Here is a 27121-nt window from a genome sequence, read left to right on the forward strand (position 1 = left end):
GCTTTTTATCCAGCATGTAAAGATGTCCTGACTGTTAGATTAATTTCCTTCTAGATGTGAAATATGGATTCTTTGTTCATGTTTCCATATCCCTTCCTTTTTCACATTTCTACTCAGCTGTTCCTAGACGAATGCATCACCTTCATGTTTCTCTCTAAAACAGGTACAGGTTCCTCAGTTTTGTTTCTTTTACCTCACTATGTTGACACCTGAGCAGATACACCAATTTTCTTTCAGTGAAGACTGGTGGTTTCTTTTCTAAGTTACACTTTTAAATTGGTAAACTAGCAAAGCTTCTCTTATAGGAGGAGTAACCATTTTGCTACATCATAATAAAAAATTCAGAAAGAATGCAGAAAATAAATTGTACATTATTAACTGTCATAGTTCTCACTGAAAAGCAACAAATCAGGCCATTGGGAATGGAACCTGTTAGTGCTGATGATCAAGATCATATTGTCTTAGACACACAAGATTAAAATCTTTACACAATGAAAAGAAGCTTTCTAAGCCCAGAGCTGAATGAGATGTGGAATTAGAGCCTTTGGTTCCGAGTATGGAGAATACTCAATAGTAACTCTAAATAGATGCAACAAAGCAAAATTTGTTAAGGATGGCCCAGGGATGACAACCTGGGCAACCACCACAACTTCCACCACCGACATTTCCAGTTTTCACGACAGCTTGCACTTTTTGTAACTGTTCTGAAACTACTTCTTGCAGTCAAGCTTGTGGCTGATATAAACACACCTTTTAGTTTTTTTAAGCATTCATAAAATTTACAAGGAATACTGCTTTCTGCACATGTACAATTAACAGAAGAGGCCTCTACATGATGACATCACTGATACACTAGCATGTCAAATGAAACTGAACTAATGAGCTACTGAAACAAGTTATAATTTCAAATTATAAGCACTGCTGAAACTGAAGCTAAAAAAAAAAAAATTGTTCCATGACCAGTAACTAATGAAAATTGGTTTCCTGTAGACTTGTGTCCTTGTTGCTTTAGCCCTTCTTCCTTCTCTCCCTTTGACATCATTATCAGCCAGGAGACAGAAATGCTGCGGTTAATTTGGGGCTATGTACTTAGCTGCCCAGCAAGCTGCTGTGAAATTAAACATATCATGTGTTGCGCTAGCCTTTTCCCTCAGTGAGGGCACTAATTTGAGTCTTTTTCAGTGCTAACAGTGTATCAGTTTTCATGGAGCCTTTAACAGCCAAATGGGAAGTGCTTTCAAATCTGATCAACCTTGGCCAACAAGTTAAACAAATACAGGGAGGACTGCCTAAGACAGTCCAGTGATGCTCTAAGGAAACAAGTTTTATTTTCTTAGGATGCCAGCTATAAAGCCCAATTGGTATTTCCCCTGAAAACATAAATGTAGTAGTAAAGGTGACAAGTATCTAATTTTCATTCTCATCAAGTAATTCAGATATTTAGAAAGCTTTTCAGAAGGTCTAGGTGTCTGAAGTCATATTCTGAACTGGCTGTAAAACATGTCTATTCAGCCTAAAACACACAGAACTATTCTGAACAACAGGAAGTTTATCAACCACTCAGAGAAGTCCAACATTTTAACCTTTTTAGTAAAAAATGAAAATACAGACACAGTCTTTCCATTTTTCATCTCAAGTTTTACAAGGAAGTAGCAAACAGGCATGCATATTTAGTTTTGCCACTACCATGCGCTGACACTTACCTTTCTAAACACAGGAGCGGCAGCAAAATTGGGGATGAGCGTAACAAAATTGTCACAGCTGTTGACTAAGCAATGCACGTGCAAGCCTTAAAAACTCTGTTGAAAATCTTGAATCTCTTTTTAAATTCTACCTTCAGCGAAATGCCTCACAATTTTTCAATGATTAATAAACCTTTAGAACAGAAGGGGAAAAAACCCCACCTGTTTTTGTGGCAGATGTAACAAAACAGTCTTACAGAATTTACAAAAAGCAAACTGACTTGCTGCATGGCACACCTTAGGAGAAAGGGAAAAAGCTATGCCTATTGTGGCAGAGAGAAAGAAAGGTCACTATTATCCCATTCTCTGATGTGTCCAGTTTCCCTTTTATAGCTGTCTACTTGGCAGATGCACAAAGCAAGTGTGATGAAGCAGCAGAACAGACTTACTGTAAACTAAAAGCATCAGACGCAAGTTACTTGTCTTAAAAAAAATAAAAATCTACTGAAGGCCACATTAGCTTTCTTGTGCAACCTGTTCTCTAGCATATTTACACTTTAAGCAGTACAGAAAACTATTGCACATAAACTCAGATCAGTAGAAAATAAAACAATATGGTAGGAAAACCTCCAGCTAATTATTTTTGACAGCTGAAGAACATGACTAAACAAAAAATTCTCTTAAATAAAGAAGACAGCAAGAAGCTACATTCTGAAAGCCAAAGCACACTGAAGCTATACAGCTCACGTAGCTGAAGGGCACTGAGGGGGGATCACAAGGGCTAAGTTTAGCCTTGTAAGGCTAATTGGCCCAGGTATCCTCTGCAGTCAACAGAGGGACTGGGACACCAGAGGGTGACCGAGAACAAGAGCCTTGCATAGTTGCTACAAATTAATCTGTTACACTGCTCTGATTAAATGTTATGATTGATTTTAGCTTAATTGCTTGTAGTTATATTAAATTTGTACCTTAAGTGAAGCTAGTGGATGTTCTGGACCAAGTAAACTCCAATGAAAGGAAGCCAAATCTTCATCAGGTAGAATATGATTACCTAGAACATAATGTGAAACTTTATTTAGGTACACCATAAAATGTTACACACTGTTTCTACACACAGCAAAACAAATCTGCAATCAGTCCTTAAATCCCGATCAACAGGATTAACAGAGATACTAAACTTGCAGACATCTTTTTGTTACTCCAGAAAAACCTAATTAGCATGCTGCCACTGCAGCAAAATACACCATGCTCCGTTTGAGGAGCACTCTTCCATGAAACCCAGCTTACTCACAGAAGCAACAGAGCCAGTCACAACACACGGTGTCAACCTCAACCTGGCATGTCCGGTTAGGGGATTTCCTATTAGGGGATCCTCAAAAGGATTTAGTAATGCAGGTGCAGCAGTGTAAGAACACACTCTGTTGTTCCCAGACACAAGCTGGTAAGCCTTTCCCACATCCCAACACGTGCCGTTACTGATCCACATCGGAGCTGCCTCTGGAATCTGCACTCTGCTCCATCATGCAGTGTTGGTCAAGCAGGCAAATTTATCTATCAGGAACACTGACAGTTCCAGTAACACTTAGCAGGTTCCCAGTTCCTAAGTTTCTTTTACTGACCTGACCAGGTCAGACAGGAGCCAGGGCTGGCAGCATCAAAGTAATTGGGAAATTATGTAGTTGTTTCAATGAATGGAGAGAGTGACTATATTTACCAAGCTGTTCATACCAAATGGGAGGCCACTTAAATTATTTTTTTTTCCCAAAGCACATTATGCTCAGAAAAACCACCTTAAAAGTTCTTACTAGGAAATATTTCAAACATTTGAATTAATCAACTAATCAACCACTGACAGAATTCAGGGGCTGTGGATCCAAATTTTATGAAAAGCTAAACAATGTATTACTACACTTCTAACAGAAAACTTACAAGATATTTTCAATATCTGGTTTTATAGAGCAGCAGTTTAGCAGTGAATGCACAATTCTTACTGCTGTCAATACATTTACAGTTTTGGGTTTTTTTTAACAATTTCACAGTTTGGACAACATCTTGAACTCCCATCTACTCATAAAGAATACGACAAGATTCTTTGAATATGACAATTGTTTACTTTCTTAATACTTTGCTTGTAAAATAATTCAGTTTGCTTTTAATATTCTAAGATGTGAAAACCAAGGAAGCTGCCCATCACCTGGTGACTAGCAGACGTCCCCTTAGAGAGGGAAATCTTTTGTGTCCAATCAATACTTCACCTACTGCTGAGATCTCCAGCAAGGAAACATTGTAATTTTTATTCATTAGGCGCTAAACTAAACTCACATCCGAAGGATTCAACAACTTTGTATATAACAACCACATTCTTACTAATCTAATCAAGGTAGGATTAGACAGCCTTTATAATGCAAGTCTGAAAAAAAAATCAATTACAGCCAGAACACTGCACAGTTTTGTGATAACTAACAATAACTCCTGCAGATGCTAAGACTACCTTTTAAAATAGTCAAGAGCTTCTCTCCCTTCCACCAAAACCTCAATCTTGTTTGGTTTCCATCTGTCATTTCAGTTAATTCCATCCCCTTGACCATACATATAAGACAGTCTGACTATATGGTCAATTCTCACCACATACTGAAGGGCAGCAGTCTTCTGTGGTCCAGATAAGAAGGTATGCCTGTACTTACCTTACATAGTTCTAAAATTCTACTGAGAAACAGGATGAGGCTATGTAACTAAAACACATGTTACAAAGTACTGTCACAGTGGGAGAGAGATCAACATTACATAAGCAACCTCTGTTTCTTGACCTGGCTGAACAACCTCAACATATATTGATTTTTCCCATTTTAATGGCTTATTATAGTGTATGCCTTCGGTTTTTTTAAAAGCAATTAGATACTAATTGAAGCGACTGCCCTTTCTGAAGAGTTCACTGAATTACAGCCCTATACCCCACACTGTGTTTGTTTTCCTACTGCTGAAGCTTGGGTTTGGTTTCGTTGTTTTGTTTTTTAAATAATTCTGAAGTATTAGTCAAAATTTACAGAAGAACCCCAATCAACTCCCTGTTTACATCAACAGCAACTAGGACAGAACTTTTTAAGAGCACACTCTCAGAGGACGTTATCTTGGCCACATTTTAATTATCCATGACAAGGATACTCCTTACATCATAAAGCTAGAACTAGAAAATCCTTCTGCATGAAAAGCTGTAAGAAGGAAAAAGCTGTAAAACAAGCCAACCAACTACAGTGTATACAAAACCTTCTCAGAAAGTAATATTGAAAAATTTGACTAGTTGGAATAGTCAGAAAAATATTTTGCTGGAATACTTCAATAGAGACTTTTCACTTCCAAATAATTTGCCATTGAGAACACTTTTTTTAATTGACCAGTTAGGTGTCGTTCCTTAGACCCCTCCAACTGCTGCATGTTTGGCTGAATCATTCAAGAATTTTTTTCTTTATTCACTGTCCCCAAATCAACCCTTGAAGTTAATGACAAGAAAGTGTTTGAACACAAAGCAGTTTTGAGTTTTCGTATACAGGGACACAGATTTCCAGACCTAAAGCTGAAACCAGCAACTTAACTGCAATTATTTCAGAATACTTTATTCCTAAACAAAGTACTAGCATTAGGAGTTACACTGATGTACCCAGAACAGAAGAGCAACCTAACAGATTTCATATGCCTTCCCATGTAATCAAGGGCTCACTTACTCCTTCTCATTGTGATTTTCTTTATTCTACTTCTCAGGTTCGTAAGAGACTCAAAGAGGCCACAGGACTAAGGGTGGAATAACCTGTGAACCCAGACAAGCCCTCAGGTATTAAATAAAAATATAGAAGTTTAGATCTGAATGAGCTACCCTGCTTTAAACGTACGCCACGCTACACACCATTATGTGCCTATACATGCATTTAGTATTTTATTTAAAAAATTCCCAAAGTTACTATATTCCTAAGGTTGCAAAAGTTAAAAAATGTTGCTAGTACTTTCAGTCAAATGGTATTTGTTGTAAGCTTATATAATCACTGCTAATACAAAAAAATCCCAAACACCAACAAATACTAATTAAAGGAAGACCTCCAAAGTATCTTCTAACCCTGATTTCCATAAGCTTTACTCTATTCTGTTTACTCATACTGAATATACACACACAAAAGAAATGCATAAAAATACACAAAACTAAACTTGTAGCTGAACTGGGTTTTTTAACCTTTGTACCAATTTGGGGGGGAAAAAAGCTACAAAATATATCTCTAGTAATCATGTGAAATGACCTCCGGTTTCCTTCTAAAAGCAGGCTGAAAACTGTCATGTAAGATACCAAGAGAAATCTATTCAAGAGCTTCTTGCATAAAATTGCAAAAACTTCAGAAAATTTATCAGAATTTACCTACCATTTAATATAACCAATGCCTCAACTGGCCACACAGCTATAATTCAGTGACAAGTTAAAACAATGTCATTCACATGTACTTCACATTAATTCTATAAAGCGTATCTGCAACTGTGAAACTGCTTTTCAAGCAGTAATTCTTACTCACTGAACTGGCATGCAACAACTTATTTATAGACTCTTCTGAAACAAAGCCTAGCAATAGTCATCTGTCATGCAATTTACACAGAGTTTATAACAAAAACTGCAGCTTAGCCAGTCATCTGCCATTCCTCCATACAGCTATGAGGCAGGTAATGATTCCACATATGAAAAAACATACACTAAGTAAAAGCAACTTGAACTAGTTAAATACTTGTGGCTTTCTACTGTAAGATGCATTGGTTCCTCCTCCTTAACATGGAAGGTACCTGCCTGGACTAGAAACAATTTAGTATTAAGGACAACTAAAACATTACTATGCCAAAGCAGTAATACACAGCCCCTTTCATTCACAGCTTTCAAATTTTACGTTTTATTCTTCTATCATGTACCTGCACCAAAGCACAAAGTCAGTGAGAAAATAAAAAGAAAATCCAGTTTTCTTGATTTGTTTGCTCAGTACAAGATCAGGAACATGGCTGCTCCGTGTTTATTTACCCAAAAAGAAGTTAGAATGTTGTTCTAAACTGATGTTATTCATTGGAGTCAACTTTGTTAGTAATTAATTCATTCTTCCATCTGAGAGAGCATGACAGCTACGCTTTACCAGTGCTGTCGAAACACTGTGTGCTAAAATTGTCCCATTTAAGCAGGGATGTGAAACCGAGGTCCTTCCTGCCTATGCTACTTAAAGATACTATACCACTTAGAATTAGAAGCAGGAGTGCCAAGAAAGTATCCAGACAAAACTAATGGAATGGTAAGATGCTGTTCACCAGTCTTTTCAAATGTGCGGAGTTTCACTCAATTATCTAATCTAATGTATTTCTGGTGCAGCTGATGTGCTGCCATTATTTGTCCAATATTCATTTCTGAGGGAAAAAAAGCCCCTGCAATGCAAACATCTTCACTCCGTAGATGTTATTTTTAGTTAAGACTACAAAACAGAACACAAGTATGCTTTCCCAGTATATTATTAAAATTAGACCTTGTGTACTATAGAAGACCAAAACTAGCAGAACCACAACTGCCCCAAACCCCCCCCCCCCGAGAACGTTTTGGCTAGGCAGAGCTTTGCAGAGTTCTCTCTACTCCTGTTTCTAGACAGCCACAATTTGCATTGCTTGCAGGTCCCTACAAATTCAGCATGTCTGGCCTCATAAAAACGCATCCAGCCCACCTCAAGTATAATAGGAATATCTGCAACAAAGCGATGTCTTTCCCTAGGTGCTTTGTCAAATTATACACATATATTTCAAAACAGTTAACAGAAACTGAAATCACGTCTGACTACCAGCATCAAGTTCTTTTATTACTTCACTTACCTAAAAGAGCAGCAAAAATAGGAAAGCGATTTGGATTCAGGTCCAGTTGCTTGGCAACTTCATGCATTAGGTATTGGCTTGTTGTGAGACTTTTCCCATTACGGCTCAGTTTTAGGGCATGGGCACTGAAATAGTAAGGGATGTTGCACAATGCATAATCGGAGTCATATGCAACCAAACCATGGAAACCTTTTTCTCTGCAGAAAGCAATTACTTCTTGATGATGATCCTCAATGCTCTGTGCAACCTACAGTGGAAGACAGAGTAATTAGCTACAGTGTTAAATTGCAGTACTGATTTATCACATGTATTACAATATACTGGGTCTTTCTGAAACTATATACGTGCATTTGAAACTCTTGCAGTATATTTAAAGTAATTTCAAAAATTCAATGACGCAGCACATATGGACAGAATGTAAGGAGCGCTCAGAAACACAATACAAAGTTCCGAAAGCCTGCACACTGAAGTGGCATTATGTATTACTGAACTCTATCTGAAGTAACTGTTTATTAACAGAAACATTCAAACTCTAAACATATTAGTATACTAGTGTCTGTATTAACTCATGGGAAAAATCTGAAGGCTGTAGATATTCAAGAAGTTCACCAAGGCAAGATGCACCCTTAAAAAGGAATCACATGATCCCTTGTAAAGTTGTGCAGCCCTGTTTTAAAAGAAACAAAACATAACCCTAGATGAACGGGGGTAACTTTCTTCACCTTTCAGATGTCTACCTTGCTGTGTTAAGCCAATTTTTTTCCTCTTTCTACCTTCAGCCTATTCATTTATGCACAGCTGTCTCTGACGGTGCACACTCCTTCCAGTTTACAGCCCAAACTTTACCTCTCAACTCACGCTGCCTAACAAAGCACGTTATTTTAGACCATGCAATCAGATGACTAGAACAGGCACGTTGTGCAGGGTAGACATGGGACAATTCCTAACACTGGAAATATAAAAGCAACTCTTTCTCATCAAGAAGGTTATACTAAAACAAAAAGCCAAGATGGCAGGTTACTACCTACAATCCTGCATTTCTACACGCTGTCAGGAACTGTCACAACTACAGTCTGCATACAAGCACACAAAAATAAAGTGAGCCAAGTGCTTTTGATGCCTAATGCTTTTACCATCTACACACATAATAAAGATCCAGAAAACTCCCTAGAGGTTGGGTGTTGGTATACCCTACCATCACCAAGTATTCAATTTTAACAACGCAGATAGCAAGCCATCCCAAAATAGACTAGTACAAAACCATTAGCTTCAGTCTCCACAATACGCATGAGTAACTACAGCGCCAGTGCTAGTGATGCTATTTCCTCTGCAGCCAAAACCTCGAGAACATGAGCGAGGGTCGTACACCTCTACAGCCCTCTCCAACGTCCTGCAGTCATCTATCTCTCAGCAAAGAGCTTTTGTTTAACAGAAGGTTTGCAGTGACCCTTCCTTTTCTACTCATGCATTACTCCAATTAGTCTTCTGGTGAGTAAGAATTTGCTTTTCCTATGTAGCTTCAGGTTCCCTTTCTAGCAAAATCCTGAGCAGCTGAACAGTCAGCACCTCACTCTATTACTACGATCAATACCGGCTCACAAAACTCTCTCTACTCCTGATGCTACCACCTTAGAGTCTTTAGAAAATGTTACATCTTTGGAAATGTGTTTGATGGACTGTATCAGAGTGGTTTTTAAATTTACTTTTGTTTGTGAGAAAAAAAGGTGTATTGATTTTTCTAATAATTATATTATCACATAGCATAACATGCGCCTGCTGTACAGAGAATTGAAAGACACCATAAATATCTTTGGAAAAATTTAAAGATACCAGATTTATACAGTTACTAACTCGAGGGCAATTTAGGCTTGACCATCCCTCCCCAGTCTTCACATGTTTTAAATCAGGAAAATCCCCCAGGTTGGTTTTTTTATTTTATTAAGGGTACAGAGATTTAAATTATGTACATGTATCTAAAATCAACATCTTCGCATACATGACAACCACAGGCCATCTGTCAAAAACAAAGTAAGAATTCTTTTTGCAGCACTAGATGTGACATGGCTATGCAGATAATAAGAGGAAACTTGTGCAGTCAGCTCTGATCTCCTATAAACTGTTTCCTCTGCCTCCTCCAGCCTCCAGTTCCCTCCCTTCCCATTTTACAGAGCTATCTGACACAGCAAGCTATGAGCATGAAACTGCAATATGTTTAGGTTATAGTAGAATCCACATTCAAATAATTGAACCGTCACAGGAAAAAAAGCTGTATTTACCAAGGTACAGTTAACCTGCAACATAAAACTCTAACAAGATGAGAGTCAGAGAATTAAGTTTGCAGCTTTCAGAAAAGGAGGGAGTCTGAAGATGCAACTATACCCAGGCAACACGCACACTTCAAAATCAACCCAGAGAGGACGCAGGGATAACCGCAGCCAGGAGTTTGGAATAATTTTCAAGTCTAAATCTTGTGTAAACATTAATGGTGCTGGATCAGAAAGAGAGAATCCTGTCCGAGTAAACAGGCACATGCATGTTTAAGATACTGAGAACAAAACAGTCTCACCAAAGTATTAAAGATGTTAAGTTAATCCACTGCTTAAATATTTATGCAAAGCAGGTTTGCTAATGTTTAAAAGTTTCTTTTAAGAATTATTCCCCCCTCCCCCAAACAGAAAAATACCAGGTCACAATTAAGCTAAAAACCCGTAGGATATTCGTTATAACTTGGAGGAACCTGTTATTTTTACATCCTGCCGAAACCATCTGCAAGTGATTTATAATTGTTCTGGATAGAAGACATTACTCTTTTTCTCCCCTCTAATTACCAAAATAGATTAAATTCATAGCGAGTCCCTAACTCTGCACAGCTCTTCTACTCAAGACTCAAATGTTTCCTGAAAATATGAAAATCAGCTTCATATTTGAAGTTTATAAGTATTCTCAATCCAAACTTCTCAAAACAAAGTGAGAAAACACTAGCATTTGGCAAGTGTCTTATGTGTATGTTAATTAAAAAAAATAATCACCCATACGTGCAAATAAAAATCACACCTTTCAAGATGCATTTGCTCATTGCCCAGCAGGAGGGTTGCTAGAAAGTGAGCATGGGGGAGAACATGAATAAAACTGGAGTAAGGTATAAAGAAAGATAAATGTAATAAAGTAGATTTAGAAAGATTTTAAATTGTATAAGAGAAGAAGAAAAGCAGAAAAGGAATGTAATTTAAGTTCTGCAGTATCTTTGATGTGTATTATGCATGTTACCACTATAACCATTAAATATACTTTCTCACCTGAAAATGAAACAATTTAAAACAGTTATCCACAGTTTCTCAACAGCTGTATAAATGAAGCATCAAATCAGAATTGCTGATACCCTTCCCATCCCCAAGACAGCTGACCAGTTCAGACAGCCACTGCAGTTCAGACACACACGGTGGTCGCTCAGTGATATGAACGTTCCTAACAGCAACAAACTCTCCCCCACAAACAGATCAGTATTTTGTTAACAAGTACTTGCCAGCTCCCGGTGCTAATGTAAGGCAGACAGATACCCACCCCTCAAATCTTCCCCATCAAAATTGTGGGGCTTTTTCATTTGTTTCTTTTTTTTTTTTTTTTTTTTTGGATAGAAAAGGCACTCGGTATGACATGTCCTCTCGTTCCTAAAACTGTTTCCAGAGATTAAGAATAAGGCCTATTAGCAAGAAACCATAAAGGAGCTAATGCTGCAGCTAAGCTTGAAAGTAAACAAAGTGCTACAGGTGACACTGTTGTCAAATGTGGCAACTTTATTTGGATGTCATGTACTTCAGCAGGAATGAACCAGGTCTGAGACAATGCATTTAAAGACTAACAGCTAGTTCAACATACCACAGAACTACTACAAATACCAAATTCCTAGCAATATCAAAACAGCTGTCTTCCTGTTGTGTACTGTGCATTTCAATATTGCATTAAACAAAGTATCCAGTTTAACACACTAAAAGGAAAAAATATTCTTACTGTACCCCATTCATTGCTTTCACTAATGATCTCTAAGTCTCAATAAAAAATTAAGGAAGATTTATAATGCACCCGTAACCAGATCAAGATAAATATCTTCACTGCACGGTCCCTAAAACTTTGCTTAAAGAATTTAAGCAGTATTAAGAAGTATTTCCTAGGTACAAAACCCACCCAAACAACAAAAAAGTTCAAATGAGGATGGTTTTGCTACCCCTCAAATTCCCACTGCCATTCATATCCAAAACACGTACATGACTTTCCTTCCACACTGGCCAGAAAAACCCATTTCTACAATAGACACGGCTATAACGTCTTCACTTCAACCAGGCAACAAGCCCCAGACGTCACGCTCAGCAGAGCTCGACGCACCCTGCAAGAACAGCTTTGCCTCCACTTCCAGTTCGTTCCGCACACGCTTCGCCCAGCCCGGTGGCCCCGGCGTGCCAATGGCCACTGCGGGTGGGTCTTCCACCGCCCGCTGCCTGCCCGGGGAGGCTTCAGGCCAGCCCGTCGCACAGGGAGCTGCAGGGAACGCGATCCTCCCAGGATGGGTCCGGCTGAGTGAGCGGGGCCGGGCTAAGAGGGAGCAACAGCTACTCGCGTCCCGTCGGCAGAACTAGGAGAAACTTCACCTAAAGTCACCTTTTGGGTGAGCGCCTTCCAAGAGTCATCTTTACCCGGGACTGCAACCCGGCCAGAACTTTTCTAATCGGTACAAAAGCCAGATAATGTTAAGCTGCTCCTAGTGATCACGCGTGCAACCCTAAAGGTTGCATAATACTTTTCTACACACTAAAGTAATTTATGATAATAAGGGCTACAAGCATGCACTTCACTCCCGCTGCTCTTCCCTCCCTAGCGGGAAAGCAAGCGAGCAACTCTGAAAATTGCAGCTTCATCCCGGGGCTTGTTTTTCTAGTGTCTTGTGTTTCAATATACGCAGCCGCTCGGCTTAACAGAAACCACCACAAATCACGAACGCTGTACAGAGAGATGCGACGTTCATATTCTGCAACCTCTGAAATCGTGGCCTGGGTGTTGGCCCGAGATCACCACGGACCCCAGCTCCTTGCCTGCAGCGTTGCCAATGTTACCAGAAAGCAGAGATTCCCCCTTAAAATCGGAACTTTAAATGAAGAACTGTCGGATCGGTGCTCCTGACCCCATAGACTGGAAGCGTTTGCCGTTACAGAGTAAGGAACGGATTATTCTACACTTGATCAAAAGCTCGTTAATACATCTGGGCAATGCCGATCAAACCCCTCACCTTCTCAAACACGAAACTCGAACCTCTGCGTTTTGGAGCAAGCCATTTCACCTTCTGCGCAAGTTTATACGCCTCGCCTCAGCAGGGAACTTGTTGCAGATCTGCCGTGCTCGATAACTGATTTTTTTTTTCTTTCGTCTTAATAATTAATTAGATTACGATGCTTTCGGCCAGCCGCTCTCACCTGCGGCAGCCAAGTCGCAGCCCCATCGCCCTGCCGAGCGGAGGGGCGGGGGGGGGCCTGGGCAAGAAGGGACATTTTGAGTCGACGGAGCGGCAGCCCCGAAAGAACATGGAGGCAAAAACCTCCCTGCTGCTGGGCCTGGCTTCGCAGCCAGGGGAATCCGGGAGGCCCCGGGCGCTGCCGGCCGCCCCGCACAGGCCGGCCGGCCACGCCGTATAAATAGCAAAATCCCCCGGGGATTGAGGCCGCCGAAACTTGGGCCGCCCCCGCGGGCCTCGACGACATTTTGAGGCGCTGAGGGGAGAGGCAGGGCGCCCCCCCCCGCCCCCGCCGGGCTGGGCACTGGCAAGGCCCCGGGCAGCCCCCGCTGCCATCTTAGCGCGGCGGCGCCGGCGGAGGGGAGCGGCGGGGGCGCAAGAGAGCGGCGGGGAGGGGGCGCCGGTGGCCCGGGGGGCCTTGGCCCGGGCGGGAGGCCCGTCTCCTCCTCACCTTGATGTGGAAGCGGATGAGGGCCAGGCGGATGCAGTGCGCCATGCAGACGGGCGGCAGGAACCAGACCTTGGGCGGCGGGGTGCCCTTGTTCTGGACGTGGCTGACGATCTGCTGCGCCGTCTGGCGCTCGTTGCCCTGGCGCTTCACCCACTCGTGGAGCCGGGCCTTCTCCAGGGCGCCGTTGAAGAAGACGAAGAGCTCGATGTTGCCGTTGAAGCAGGCCTTGGCCAGGGCCGCCAGGTAGCCCAGCATGTGGTTCCACTGCCCGCCGCTCACCCAGTCCGTGTAGAAGCCGCCGTAGAGCCGGTGCAGGCAGTTGTCGGCGTCGATGAGGAGGCGCAGCGGGGTCTGGGGGGGCCGCTGGCGGCCCCCACCCACGAGGCTGCCCCGCGCCAGCTTCTGCAGCTCGACGGGCACCACGGCGCTGGGGCAGTGCTTCTCGATGTAGTCCTGGAAACCCTGCACTCCCATGGTGAGGACCGGGCGGCGGCGGCGGGCGGGCGAGCGGGGGCCCGGCGGCGGCGGCGGCGGCAGCGGCGGCGGCGGGGTCTGGGCTCGGGCCGGGCGGCGCGGCGGCGGCTGTAGTTGCGGGTGGGCGGTGGGAGCGGTGGAGCCGGGTGGGAGCGCTGGCTGCCGTCGGTGGCCGTTCAGGGGGGAGTTGTATGGATTAGTGGGGGGCTCATGGCTGCTGCGGCCGCCATGTGCTGCTCTCACAGAGCCATGGCTCGGGGATCCGGGCTGCTGCCGCTGCGGCTCCGACTGCCGGGGGGAGGGGGAGCGGCACAGCGCGCAGGAAGCCAACCCGCCGCCGCCGCCGCCTGCGGCAGGGAGAGCGGAACAGGCGGGACTTGGCGGCGGCCGCCGCTGCCACTCACAGGCGGCGCGGGGCGCGCACACGGGCGCCGGGGGAGGGAGGGCGGGCGGGGAGCGCGCCCCCAGCGCCGCCGGCCCGGTGCCCGCCGCCCTCAGGCCCCCCGCGCTGCCCTGCCCTGCGGCACTGGGGCGGCGGGGCCCGCGCAGCCCGCCCGCCGCGGCCGTTGCATAACCCAGGCATGCGCGGGAGCGCGGGCGGAAGCGGGTGGCGGGGAAGGGGAGGGGGCTCGGGGGGAGGCGGGGGAGTGGCGGGGGGCGGTGGGAGCCCGCTCGGGCCGGGCCGGAGCGCTGCGCGGCCGCGGCCGCCGCCGCCCCCCCCCCCCCCTACCCCACCCCGCCGCGCGTCGGTCCCGCCTCCGCGGCTCCCCCGGGCAGCGCCGCTCCCCTCGGCGCCGCCAGCGCCCGGGGCGGGGCAGCGCGGCCGCCGCCGTGGCCAAGCGGCGCCCCGGGGCACCTGTTGCGCCGCCGCTCGGAGGCCGCGTCTGGGCCGGGCCCCGGCGGGCAGCCGTGCCGGCCCCCCCCCGCTCCCGCTGCCGGGCCGGCCGCGCCGCGCTCGGCCTCGGACTGCCGGGCCGGCTCGCGAGGCCTTCCCCGCCTGGCAGACATGGCGGTCGCGGCCGCTCTGTGCAGATAATAATTACAGGCTGTCCCCGCCTCGCCCGCAGCCCGCGTTCACTGCTGCTGGCAAAACTTGCAGGCGGGTTCCAGGGCCTTTCCGCCTCCGGTAGAGGCGAGGCGGCTGCTGGCGCCCCGAGGCCTGGCCGCCCAGGCCGGGCCTCACTGGGGCCGGTAAGTGGGCATCGATACAGGCTGCCGGGGGAAAACCCCCGTTCCGTTCCGCACGGGCGGTGAGGGAGTATCCTTACAGTTTCGGCCGCATGAAATTATGTTTTAAAAGGCCAAGATTAGGGCTTTTCCTGAGCTATAGAAGTTGCATGCAGTTTGTCATTGAAATTGTACTGCGGCGCGCGAGGAGTTCTGTGCTATGCAGGTGTCAAGAAAATGTCAGGCTGCACGTGCTGTATAGTCACATTAATATTTTATTGATAGGGAAAAAAATGTGTTCTTAATGAGACTTCAGTCAGGCTGGATTGGCACCTACAGTAAATATTCCCACCAGGGAAATGCTGTCTTGGGGAGCGGGTTGGTTCTCTCGCAGGCGGTGCAGTGCTAATGCAAGGCTGCTCGGAGGGTGTTGTATCCAATACCGTCTGGTACAGCATAAGGTCGGTGAAATAAAGAATACTGAAAAAAGGTATGGAAATAGTCAATGAGAAATAATGCTTCTTCCTAGAAATCTGGTTTTGTAATAATCTGAGAGTGTGGTTTCCTAAGTAAATAGTCTGATTTCTTTCCAAACTACTTTTCCCTTAGACTTCCTAGATTTTACTTTAAGAGCAGGCATGCGTTAGGATAGCATCAAGATAACAAAAACACTGAAACACTTTGAAAGGCACACAAAGCATGGGAGTAGACCAACAGTGCTAATAGAGGATCAAGGAGAAAGAACTTTAAAATTCCAAATATCCCCAACCACATCAAAATTCAGCCAAAGAACAAGTACCGCCATACATGAAGCGCATAAAAAGCAGGTGATGAGACATGCCGGCAGGTATTCAATGCTGTAACCAAACAGTACAAAGTTTGATCAAAACCAGGACAGACTGTTCGCTAATTAGTCTTGAGAAGAGGGCGGTAGCTGATTCAAGATGCCTCACAGGATAGTTAGGTTCAGTAGTTTTAAGAATGGCAGTCATGTATAAATAAAATGTCTCCAAAGTTTGCTTGGGTTATGTTTTGTGTTGTTTAAGAAGGAAAACTAGTCAAAAGCATTGTCTACCAGAAGCCTGACCGTTAATGTCCTGATGTTTCCCATGGAGTTAGGTAGGTAGAGACAGTAGAACTGAGTGCTGCCAGGTTTGTGTGCCCATCCATAAACCTGACCCTCCTTCCCCAAAAGAAAAGAGAGGAAAAACAGAAGGGTAAACAAGGTGCTTCAAGAAGTTATTTGATGCAAGTTGTTGCTTTGCTGCAAATAAAACTTTGGCCAGACAAGAAGGCAACAGAAAAAAAGTGCAATATATGGAAAGCAAAATTACACTGCAAAACAGGTAGACTAAGATAGACTTAGAAAGCAGTTAACCAAAGGCACAAAGACAAACAAGGTTGTTTTTTTCATCAACCAGCAGCAGAAAGCCTGCAGGAATCATCGGGTTATCTGCATGTAAGTAAATGGTGCGATGGAGGAAAAGGCATTGAAGAGTTTTCTTTCTCAGCACTGAGCCACAATGCATTTTGCTGTTAACACTTATTGGTTGTGCAAAGGAAGGGTTAACAAAAATTAATACTAAAGGCAGTGACTCATTTTCCAACCTGAATAGAAGAGAATTAGGAGTGGCTCCCTAGAAGGAAGGAACTGAACAGTCATTAGGAAGAACTTGAAATGAATAACCGTGTCAGGGCAAGAACATAGAAACGAATGTTATCATCTTAGTTTTGATACCCCTGCTAACAAAACTTGGTCCCACTGTGAGAGGACTATGGACATAGGCTGTGGGACAGGCTATCCACGGTAATCTTGATGATGGGTACATTTGGTTGGGAATAATTGATGCATATATTATCCATGGGAAACACTTGTTTTACGCGATTTCCATTAATATTTCTCCTCCTTTCTCACTCTGGTGTGTCTCACTGTGGAGCTGCTGCTCCCTGAACTTCCCAGTTCTTGCTGCTATAGGCAAAAAACCTCCAGGTCCCTCCTCCTTACTGCTGCTTGCTGTGGGCAAGATACTTTTCTGTATTGCTACTTCAGCGCTCGAAGTGAAATATATCTCTTATATTATTCTTTTGGTACTAACTTTTAATGCAAACATTTGCAAATAAACATGCAATAAATGTTAACATTCTGCTGTTAGCTGACTGTTACTAGCTGCCCTGTTTCTCTTCCCTGTCATCTGGAGCATTTGACTGTAGTAGGGGTGAATAGCATGCAGCAATAAAACCAACCCTTGTTCCTCTCGTGGTGTATTGCTTGCATATACCTATTAAATAAACATTTTGCTTACAGAGACTTGCAGAATCTTCATGCAGTTTATATAAAACCAGCAAAAAAAGGGACACATCTGCAGGCTGCCTTAGCTTCATCCTCAGTATGTTATTTCAGGTGATTTCCTTTTGTTGGTTTTTTGTTGTTGTTGGTTGTTTGGGTTTTTTTTAAGTTACAGGCATGCCTGGCACTTAGTCTAAAATAGTTGCAAAAATAGTAGAAACTGAAGAACAATTGCTTAGGTTTAAAAAAAAAAATTTTGGACAAAGTCACTCACAGTCTTGCTCTGATTTTTTATCATGGTACTTGCTACTAGGTGAGACATTCCTTTCTTGTACCGTAGGTTGCTTGCAATTAAACCATATACAATCACTCAAAGTTTATACAACGCAAGAATTTCCATATTCAGGGATCTCTCTGTAGCCTGCTGAAATATCTACAAGCACCATGGTGCTCTAGCATACAGTAACTTCTTTCAAATATCTATGATACCTGTGATGGAACATTTTCCTCTTAGGACACGCAAATGTGCATATGGGAGACACCTAACTGAGTCATTTACATGCTTATCGGTCTCTCCATCAGCATCAGATCTTAGAGCAGTTTCAGTCTATTTCTGGAACTTCTTCCTTTTTCAGCTTTCAGCAAGACATAAAAGCTGCAGAAACCCATAGGTGATTGGTCAGCTTAAATAGGTTTATTGCTAACAGTTAATTTTTTTCTTAGTCTACAAAAAGGAGTATTATTGTTACAGCAACAATTCATCGATAGCAATTCTCGTGGGGTTTTTTGTAAAACTCTTTGCAAAGAAGACTTTGCTGCAATCTTTAGTTTCCGCTGATCAGCTCTCACCCATCAAGCATTCCTTCACTCTAACGTTTCAGACTTAATTTAAAATTCAACTTCCACCATAACTTCAAATCATGAAAAACTAGTTGCCCTGGTATCTGGTGAATGCGAGTTCCATCTTTTTGCTGGTATCAAGCCTTTTCTGTTGGCTACATGCCCATTCTATTTTGCCACAGCATGGAACTTGTGCAGGAGACTGATGCTAGCAAGTAGAATATTCTTCTGCACTGTCTCACTGGCTGCTTTGAACTTTGATGATGGATCATTTTGCCACATCTTAATTTGTTTTTCACTGCTGTTCTTGCAAAAATTCAGCCATGTAGATTTTGTGCCTTTGTCAAGCTCTCCATCTCTTTTTTAGCTTAAGCCACAAGTTTAACTCTGAGGACTGTTAGCAAAGACTGTAAGAGATGCCCAAAAACTTGCAGTCCACTGTTTTTTTGTCTTTTCATTCTCCCTTGCCAGCTGGCCTCATAGACCAGCTTTGTGATAGTTGAGGGCAAGTCCTACTTCTTCTTTACACATCTAAGATAGGGGTGCTATTCTGGCACTCAGGAAGTCTGCTCTCCTTGCACTTGCCTCATGCAAATACATGCCCAGTGGTGACCATACAGGAAGATGTCTTTTTTTTCACCCTCCTACTGGCATTGGCTTTTTTATTTAACTTAACAGAATGTAGATTTATCCAAAGTGTGTTCTTCCTCATTACATTTTTCACTCTTAGTCAAAAGCCATTTTGTGATAAGCTGTTTTATTTCGTGTGCTTGCCTTTACTATCAAGACAAACTGCTGTTGATTTTTGATTAATTCTTCAGAGGTTTTCTCACATTTCCAGCCCTCTGTTAATTGCAGTAAGTTATTTAAGAACCATCAGTCTTTCCCAAAATTGCTATATCCTACTGAGTTCTTGCGTATTCAGTGTTTTCTGTATGCTATCCCTGATAGCTTCCCATGAAGAGGAGGCTAATCCAAACGGCTGACAACGGGGCAGAAGCCCAGCAAAGACACCCGTGGTGGAACAAAGACTCTTTTTTTTCAGTGTCTTCACATTATATGGGAATGTTGCTTGGCATCTTAATTTTGCTGTGAGTTCCTTGTAATACTTTCTCCATTTATGGTTGTTGGCCTGTGTTTTGGGGTGTTGTCCGTTATCCAGTAGACAGACTATTACTTAGTATCGTTAACAATTACCTATGCAAAACACTAGCAGGCGGCTCCCCTGGAGCACCTGTTCTCAGAGTTGTGGCTATGGCAAACCCTGCACCACGTTTTTGAGTACTTGGTCTCTTGTTCCTCCCAAGACAATACATGCTTCGTGTGTTTGAGAAAAGCAGACTTAGGAAGTGTATTGGATTTGAACTGGGCAACAATTTACGTTTCTGGTATAGAATGGTGAATGTAGAGAGAGGGAGTGAAGGCATAACATCACAAAAACAGGGTCACGAGGAGCTGTGTTACCTTCCTGGGCAGTATTGCAAGACCGCGTGTTGGCAACCACTTTTGAGTTGCACTTTTTCCCTATTTTCTTGGGCCAGTTGACCCATTAATAGCCTCTTCGAGTCTGTTTTCCCCTCCTTTCCCTCTTTTCTAAAGGCATCTTCAGCTTTCCAAATAATTTCTTTAGGCCATTAAAATACTAGTAAAGCATGCCAGGCCAACACTGAAATCTTTGTAGACAGGTCATATCTGAGAGCACGCTGCTTGCTATGTGAATGACAGAGGAAAAGAACTTCTCCCAAAGCCTGCTGTGAAGCCCACGTTAAGGTGAAGCGCTATGTAGTCCAAGGACCGGTCCAAAGAAAAGATGATTCAAAAGGCATCATATTTTCGTAGAACCACTGCTACACTCACAGGTGAAATTTTTGACTGAACGTGAAGGCCGACCCATTAGGAACTAGGCCCTGTACAGACAGTACAATGTCAGTGGTGAATGACAGTATTGCTCCGGCAAACTTCTAGGGCAAGAAAATGACTGGCAGCGAGTCCTCCAAGTGTATGGGAAAAGCAGCCCTGCAGAGGAGGGGGCAAGTGACGCTGTCTGAAAGAATTCCTCCTTTCAGAGAACAAGCAGTGCTTTCACAGCAGTGGATACTTAGCCGTGGCACACAGTATACAGATTACATCAGGTCCATTCGCTGCCTTTAATTATTTTTTAAAAAACAAAAGCGTGAAAATTTCCAGTTCTAAATTTCAGTTTTCGGGAATAAAAGCATAAATAATACAGGCAGTATGAAGCAGGCAACAGGAGCTGGTGGAGAGCAATAGCACTGGTTCTTTGAAAACCTGGAACAGTAGCACGCTGTTCCCGTGGTATTAATGAATAGTTGTGTGAGACGTACAAAAAGGCAGTATGTAAAGTATGTTCTACAGCGTTTTTTTGCAGGAGCATCAATAGTATCACAAACAGATACTAATACATCACTATAGCTAGATCCTACAACAAATGTGGTGCATTTGCAAGTGGTATCATCGGAAGAGCACATAGGAGCTAAGTATAGATACTGTGGCCATTTCAGAAGAGCAGCTCTTTACACTTCTAACACTTTAAAAACACGTCATTTTTGTTGGCATTTATGCAATTAACACAAGTATCTCAAGCATGTAAGTGACAGATTTAGCTACCTAAACGTGGGATATGGATGCCAGATTTGGGAACACCATCCAAGCCAGACCTTCACTTTCAGTCTGCTGCAGCAAACTAAATTCTTCATCTTACCCAAACACATGCCAGCATGGTCTACCAGTGCATCACCTGTAGATGTAGATCGCTCAGTTATTTGTTTTAGCACATAATGCCCTTATTTCATCCCTACAGCTCCTTGCTGCACAAAGCTGTGCCCTGAAAGTCAAGTTAAAAAAAAAAAATTGATTTGAATTGCAAAGTATAAAGTTGTGGGGCTGTGCCTGCTTGAAATTGCACACAGGCTGAAATGAGCTTTACAAAATCCAGGCTTTTCAATGCAGTGGGCTGGACACAAGGGATACTTTGTGCCGTTGCCTTTCCAGTCGCATAACGGCTCTCCATGTCTGTCCTGCGGGCACAGCCGCCACTCCTGGGATGAGGTGCTCCTTGAGCTGGTGCAGTTAGAGAAGAGGAAAACCAGACACGATCTTCCTGTTGTCCAGGTCTGGCCCACGAGCCATCAGTTAGACTGTTCTGAACTACAGCGCTCAGTTCAAAGGGCTGCTAATTGTATTTTAATGACAATTTAAATGATAGTGCTGATGATTTCAGAAACATCCATATCACTAATTACTAGTAGTCTATGTGGTGCTTTAAGCAGGCAAAGCACTGTAGAAATGTGAAGTAACATTATTAATGTTCTCAGTGGCCTTCAACATATCAAAAGCATCGTCCCGTCTTCATAGGCCCAAACCTCTGCCCTGGCTGCTCACATTTATGATACAGCTGCAGCAGATTTTTTTGCAGCATTCTAGAAATAAGTAAGAGGAGCAGCAATTCAAAATGACTTACATTCATTAACCAAATTGCTACCAATATTAAAAAAAACATACCAGCAATTAATATTAACTAAAATTCTTACAACATCCTGCTTCAGAACATTTTAGCTTAAATACTGGTTTGATCAAACTGAATCTCCGAACAAAGCATGGTCAGGATGTTTAAGTAAGCTTGCCAGAAACACCCGTACTAACAAGCAGCATTTGTAGCGGGCGTTATTTCTTGCCTTGTCGTTGCAGCTGCGCAGGAGGAGCGGTGGCATGGCGGGGAACCCGGCCGGTCTGCGGAGCACACGGGGCTGGAGCTGCGCTGGTGCCACAGGTCTCAGGGATTTCGGCTTCCAAGGCTGGCAAGTCGGTACCTGCCAGAAGCATTAAATTCCTTTCTGAATGTTTACTTGCATTTTGTACAAGATACCCATAGTCTGTTGAGGAATCCATTCTCCAGAAAAAATATTTAGAGTGCAAGTCACAGTTTTGCCCTTCAGAAATTCAGCCAAAACACATTGAATCTGCTAACCACTGACAACATAGTGGTGGTCAAGATGTTTATACATAAAACACTGTATCAGTGAGAGTAAAGCACAGATCTTGCCCATGTAATAGATATCTAATACCGAAATGGAAAAGCTGGCCAAGCCCTTTTCTAAAATAAATGCTTTTACAAGAATATAGGTTAACTGTAGTACAGTGGATTTTAACTGCCAAATCTGAGCAACTAGAATTTTGAACAGTTTTACTGGTGCAGAAAAAAAAAAAAAAAAGAGGCTTGTTTCCTCACTGGAAAATAAAATGCATCTAAATAAATACTAATGCTGATTTTTTTTGGTGAAGATTTATGTGATTAATCCCTTTACAGTCCTAGAGTGTATTAGGTTTCACTAATCTACGCTCAGTTTTATGTTAGATTGCCGGCATAGGACAAGAGCGAGGAGCTTGCTCTGCTCTGCAACCAGGCAGGCAGCAAAGAGGGTGAGATCATCTATGTACACTTTACACCTGAATCCAAGGATTTTGTGCCTGTAGTTGCATGAGCACCTGTTTGTGTGAGCAAGCCCCTGAAACTGCTTTAAAAGACACATTACTTTATGCAGATAAGGTGGCTGGTTATAAAACAAGATTTGCACAGGAGAGGAATTTTGCGTGCAATTTTCAAGATGCCTTTTTTGCAGCCATTTGATCGGGGAGTTTTCCTTTCCACGTAAATGATCAGTCTCACTTGCTCAGGTAATGCTTTAAGCATGTTATTTGTGTGCCTCTCCTTCTTCTTAAGGCTGTGCAGCGATGGTGTCTTTGGAAATGAAAGTAATGAAAAACTTTTGCACTTTGTTACTGAGTGCCGTTTTTTCCTTTTAGAATGTCGATGGTGTTTGAAACTGAGTAGATCCGAGGGCAAATAATTCCTCCCTTTTCTGTTTCAGGAAACACTTGCCTTAACTGCCAGTATGCTCTTACAAATCTCACAGCTTGGAGAGAATAGCAGACCTGAGCTGATGCCAAATAAGTGCTGGTCTGGTAAGAGATAGCATTTAAACTTATATATTCCCAGATTTTTTAATAAAACATTATTCATTTGGTTTTCGTTCTTTTCAGAAACATCTGAGATATCGGTATCTTATTTTTTTTGCGTGGTTTACACAGATTACTTCCTCATCTTCATTTATTCTTTTAAAGATACATCACTTGAAATTTATCCTGTGACTTTCTTGCCTTTAATGCCAGGAAAGCATTTAAAATTTAGAGAATGAAATATTTGTGAATAATGGCAACGCTTTTGCAAGAGATGAAAAGAGTTAAAAAACCTGCAGGCTTGTCAATTGATGACAGAAAACCTTACTTCTGCAAGTCGTACAAACATGCAGCCTGGCCTGCGTTCAGTGTCTTGACTGACATAAAACTAGAAACATTAATTAGCATAAATTCATAGTCTAGGTTTTTTTTTTAGGGGGGAAAGGTAAATATTACATAGTTCTCAGTAACGAGAGCATTTTTATTTTCCAGAAGACATCAGTTTTAATTCTCCAGATACTCTCAGTATATAGAGCAACTTTTGATCTCCCCCTACATAATACAGCACGGGAGAGTATCTCTTTAAATTCATTTATAAAATAATTCAGGACTGTGGGTGTCTTTGATCTGTTCCTCTCTGCTAAAGTACAGAAGAGAAGAACATGTCGCTTAGCAACCCTGCGCCGGAATTGGGGGGGGGAAGCGGGGAGGGATGGATGGTCCAGAGTCACAAAAGGGAAAAGATTAATCCATGTCAGAAAACTAAACTTCTGACAATGCTTCTCTAAAACAAAGCAAACAAATAAACAAACAGATGTTTGCAGAATTAGGTAATCTCACTTTCTCCTTTTTTTTTTTTTTTTTTTTTTTTTTTAATCCCACTTCTGGTCTATTAATAGTAATCTTACAACCAAATCAGAAAATCAGGCACGGGATAGGCAATGCAGGCTTAAATAGCTTCGGGACTGGGCTGCAGTCGAAGGGAATCTGAAAGTTTTATTTTTAAACCAGTTAAGCGTATTTTAAATTTAATTATTATTGTCAAGACTATCATAATTAATTTCATACCGCAGTTTTCGTCTGAACACTTCAAATAACTTCTGTGTGGAGTCTCATCCTATTTTACAGTTGGACAGCTTAAGTGTCACCAGACTGACTTATTTAGGGTCACTTACCTTATTTTAAATAAAAATCTGCATTTCTCTAAATGGTTACCAGGCTGTGATCAGCTGGTAACTAGGTAACATCTCAGTAACTCTGAAAAAATATCAGTAACAGTGCTGAAGTAGATGAGCAGCACTCTGACAACCTCTACCATTTCTGCAGCTGCAAGATGATAATGTCCCCGCAGAGCAGTGGCAGGAGCAGGTACCGTCTCAAACAACTCCTGCTCTTTCCATTTCTGATTAGTGCTGTCCTAGAGCAGCCCTAATTTAGCTTTTTCTTTTGCATGAGAACTCAAAACATCAAACCCCACAGCCCTGCATAGCTGAGTTATGGAAGAGAAAACTTCTGCAAAAAAACTGTAAGAGGAAGAATGACAGAACTAGCCCACTTCAGAGTTTCACACAGATGAAAGATATCATAATTAAATAAAGATAAATCGTTGTGCCTGGTCTTAAATTAATGACCATAAAGGTTATTTAAGATCTTCATTTTTAGGCCACTTCCATGTCCTGATCACCTAAAACTTATTACTGAACATAACACTTAACATATAGTTTAGAGAATCCCTAAATGCTAAGGGTTCATCTTTCTTCCAGAGCTCAGTGCAGGCAATTCTCTCCTCAAAGTCTGTAGTAAAATTGCAGAGTATTAGAGCAAATGCCTACCTCCGTCCAGAGGCCAGAAGCTCATTTAAACTGGCATCTATTGCATATTCCACCAATTACAAACATACTTGAAACTGGACATTATTGAACTCTGAAGTAACGCTTATTTTCATCTAGTAAGGGAAATGGTAAATGATAGCGTGGACCTCATTAAGATCCACAGATTAAGTTTCTTAGAACAGTGTACCAAAGAATACATAAGTAACAAGATAATTTTTTATTACCCATATATAGCAAAGACTGTCTCCAATGAGATCAGTGGGAATTTTACTAGTTACTGCAGGGGTGCCTGGATTTTACCCAGGATCTCAGAGTGTGCTTTTTGTATTGGCAAATGCTTATGTAATGTGATTCTTTGGAGAAATTTAATTAAAGAGAAATGTATAAAGTACTTGGCATTAAGTGGTCTGAGTTTATTAACATACAGTATTTAGAATGAAGCCCAAACTAGAAGCAAATAATGCTAAACGCAACTGTGAGCATTTCAACAAAATTTACTTTTTGGAGAAGCTTGTATAGATTTTCTGCATTTTTGTTTTTAACAAGTATGTTCTATATGCTTTCATTTTTTTTGATCCAAAGAAATTTAGAGGCTTTATTTGAAATGTCGCAAGCTGAAGCAAACCCCATTGACTTGACTTTATCGTTGCTCTCAGTTGCACCAGGGTCAACAATTCTTTACTGTAACTTAATACTGAATAAGTATTTTTGCTGACTGCCGAAATTGAGTGGGAGGAGGAGTCCAGCAACAGTAGAACTCTTTCACTTGTGCTTGTGTTTATGGTACCAGTTCATATACTTAGTGGGTTTTATTTTAAGGAAACAGAAATATGTAATATCCATGAGGTGAAGATTATCTTGGTTGGAGATTCTTCTTGTTACAAAAAATTCATGCAATTCCTCTAACAGAGAAGAACATCTCCAGCTTCTCAAACAGGCAGGCAGATTTTGTGAGGCTGGTAGTTTAGAGGAGTATGTTTTGGACTACGCTGGCTTAAACCCATGTACAATTAACATAGCTTTCTGATTATGGCATTCAAGTTACCAGATCAGGATGATACATGAAAAAAGCATGCAGATAAGGCATCATTTGCCCAAACATGTCATCACAAACTGACTTCCTAAAGGTATGTCTCAAGCCGGAGAGTGAAAACACAGATGTGTTATATTTTTCCATTTCAGAGCAGTCATTATAATATCACTGTGATGCAGACTACCTTCATGACTTGTTAATCCCAGTACTGAGAGAGGGAGAGTAACCTAAATTCCTGGAAGCACCATGTTGGAGAACTCTCAGTTTAGCACAAAAAATCTTGGAAATACGTTGGCACAGCTAAGTACTGGGGAAAAGATTTTCTTGGGTGTGGGACACCACACTGTGACAGCCTTTGTTCTTAGGGAAGCATTTCTAATCTAAAATGTATCAGACTACTTATTTCTCTTGTAATGCCCTCCTAAATGAAAACAGAATTATTCTGCCTTTTCACGATACATAGAAAAGTTTGAAGTTAAAAATAAATCTCAGATCCTTCTCAACAGAGGCACAATGGCTGTCTTTTTATCTTTAAGAAAAAAGCATGCTGGTCCTGTTGCCCTCTGCAAAACAGTAGGTCGTTACAGAAAGGCTTTTTGGTATTTGAGGCTCAGTTTCCCCAGTGATCAGTACTTACAGCAATGAGAACTGCAGCAGTTCCAGAGATGCTGGGCATCTTTACTGCTTGGAGTGCTACCACAAAATGTCTGGCTCTAGCACCAGAGACCTGGCTTATAAGTGGACTGAAAAATTCACTGAAATGCTTTGATGTTGCATATCTGCAGAATCTGAAAGTATTAGGAAAGTTTATTTTTAAAAGGGAATTAATAAAAGACATTATAAGGCTATGCAAAATAATGGGTGGTATAAAGGAAGGTCAGGAAATTCTTCTTGTTCTCGCCATGTAAGGAACATGGCCATTCGCAGAGGGAGATACAGTATGCAACCCCCCCCCCCCAATTCAATTTCACAATGTGCCCTCGCTGCCAAGTCTGTCCCCTGACCCAGCC

At 42.5% G+C, this 27121-nt stretch overlaps 1 protein-coding gene and 1 long non-coding RNA gene across 9 annotated transcripts in view; one reads left to right on the plus strand and one right to left on the minus strand.

Moving 5' to 3' along the window:
* FAM120A (family with sequence similarity 120A) overlaps nt 1-14513 on the minus strand; it is a 56030-nt gene extending 41517 nt beyond the window's left edge. For 2 of the 4 annotated variants that reach the window (XM_055708141.1, XM_055708142.1), the window contains exons 1-3: nt 13502-14513; nt 7551-7797; nt 2651-2733 (exon numbers count right to left, since the gene is read on the minus strand). In XM_055708141.1, coding sequence (XP_055564116.1) covers nt 2651-2733; nt 7551-7797; nt 13502-13975 — 804 coding nt within the window. In that variant the 5' untranslated portion in view covers nt 13976-14513. Of the gene's footprint in view, nt 1-2650; nt 2734-7550; nt 7798-12828; nt 13212-13501 lie in introns of those variants that run through there. The other 2 variants (XM_055708140.1, XM_055708143.1) reach the window with 2 other exon arrangements.
* LOC129735918 (uncharacterized) overlaps nt 13838-27121 on the plus strand; it is a 28370-nt gene continuing 15086 nt past the window's right edge. For all 5 annotated transcript variants that reach the window (XR_008731907.1, XR_008731911.1, XR_008731910.1 and 2 more), the window contains exons 1-3: nt 13838-13976; nt 21978-22964; nt 23159-23252. This is a non-coding gene — a long non-coding RNA (uncharacterized LOC129735918). The remainder of the gene's footprint in view (nt 13977-21977; nt 22965-23158; nt 23253-27121) is intronic.

The sequence above is a fragment of the Falco cherrug genome, chromosome 4, assembly GCF_023634085.1.
Source record: "Falco cherrug isolate bFalChe1 chromosome 4, bFalChe1.pri, whole genome shotgun sequence".
In the NCBI taxonomy this organism is placed as follows: domain Eukaryota; kingdom Metazoa; phylum Chordata; class Aves; order Falconiformes; family Falconidae; genus Falco; species Falco cherrug.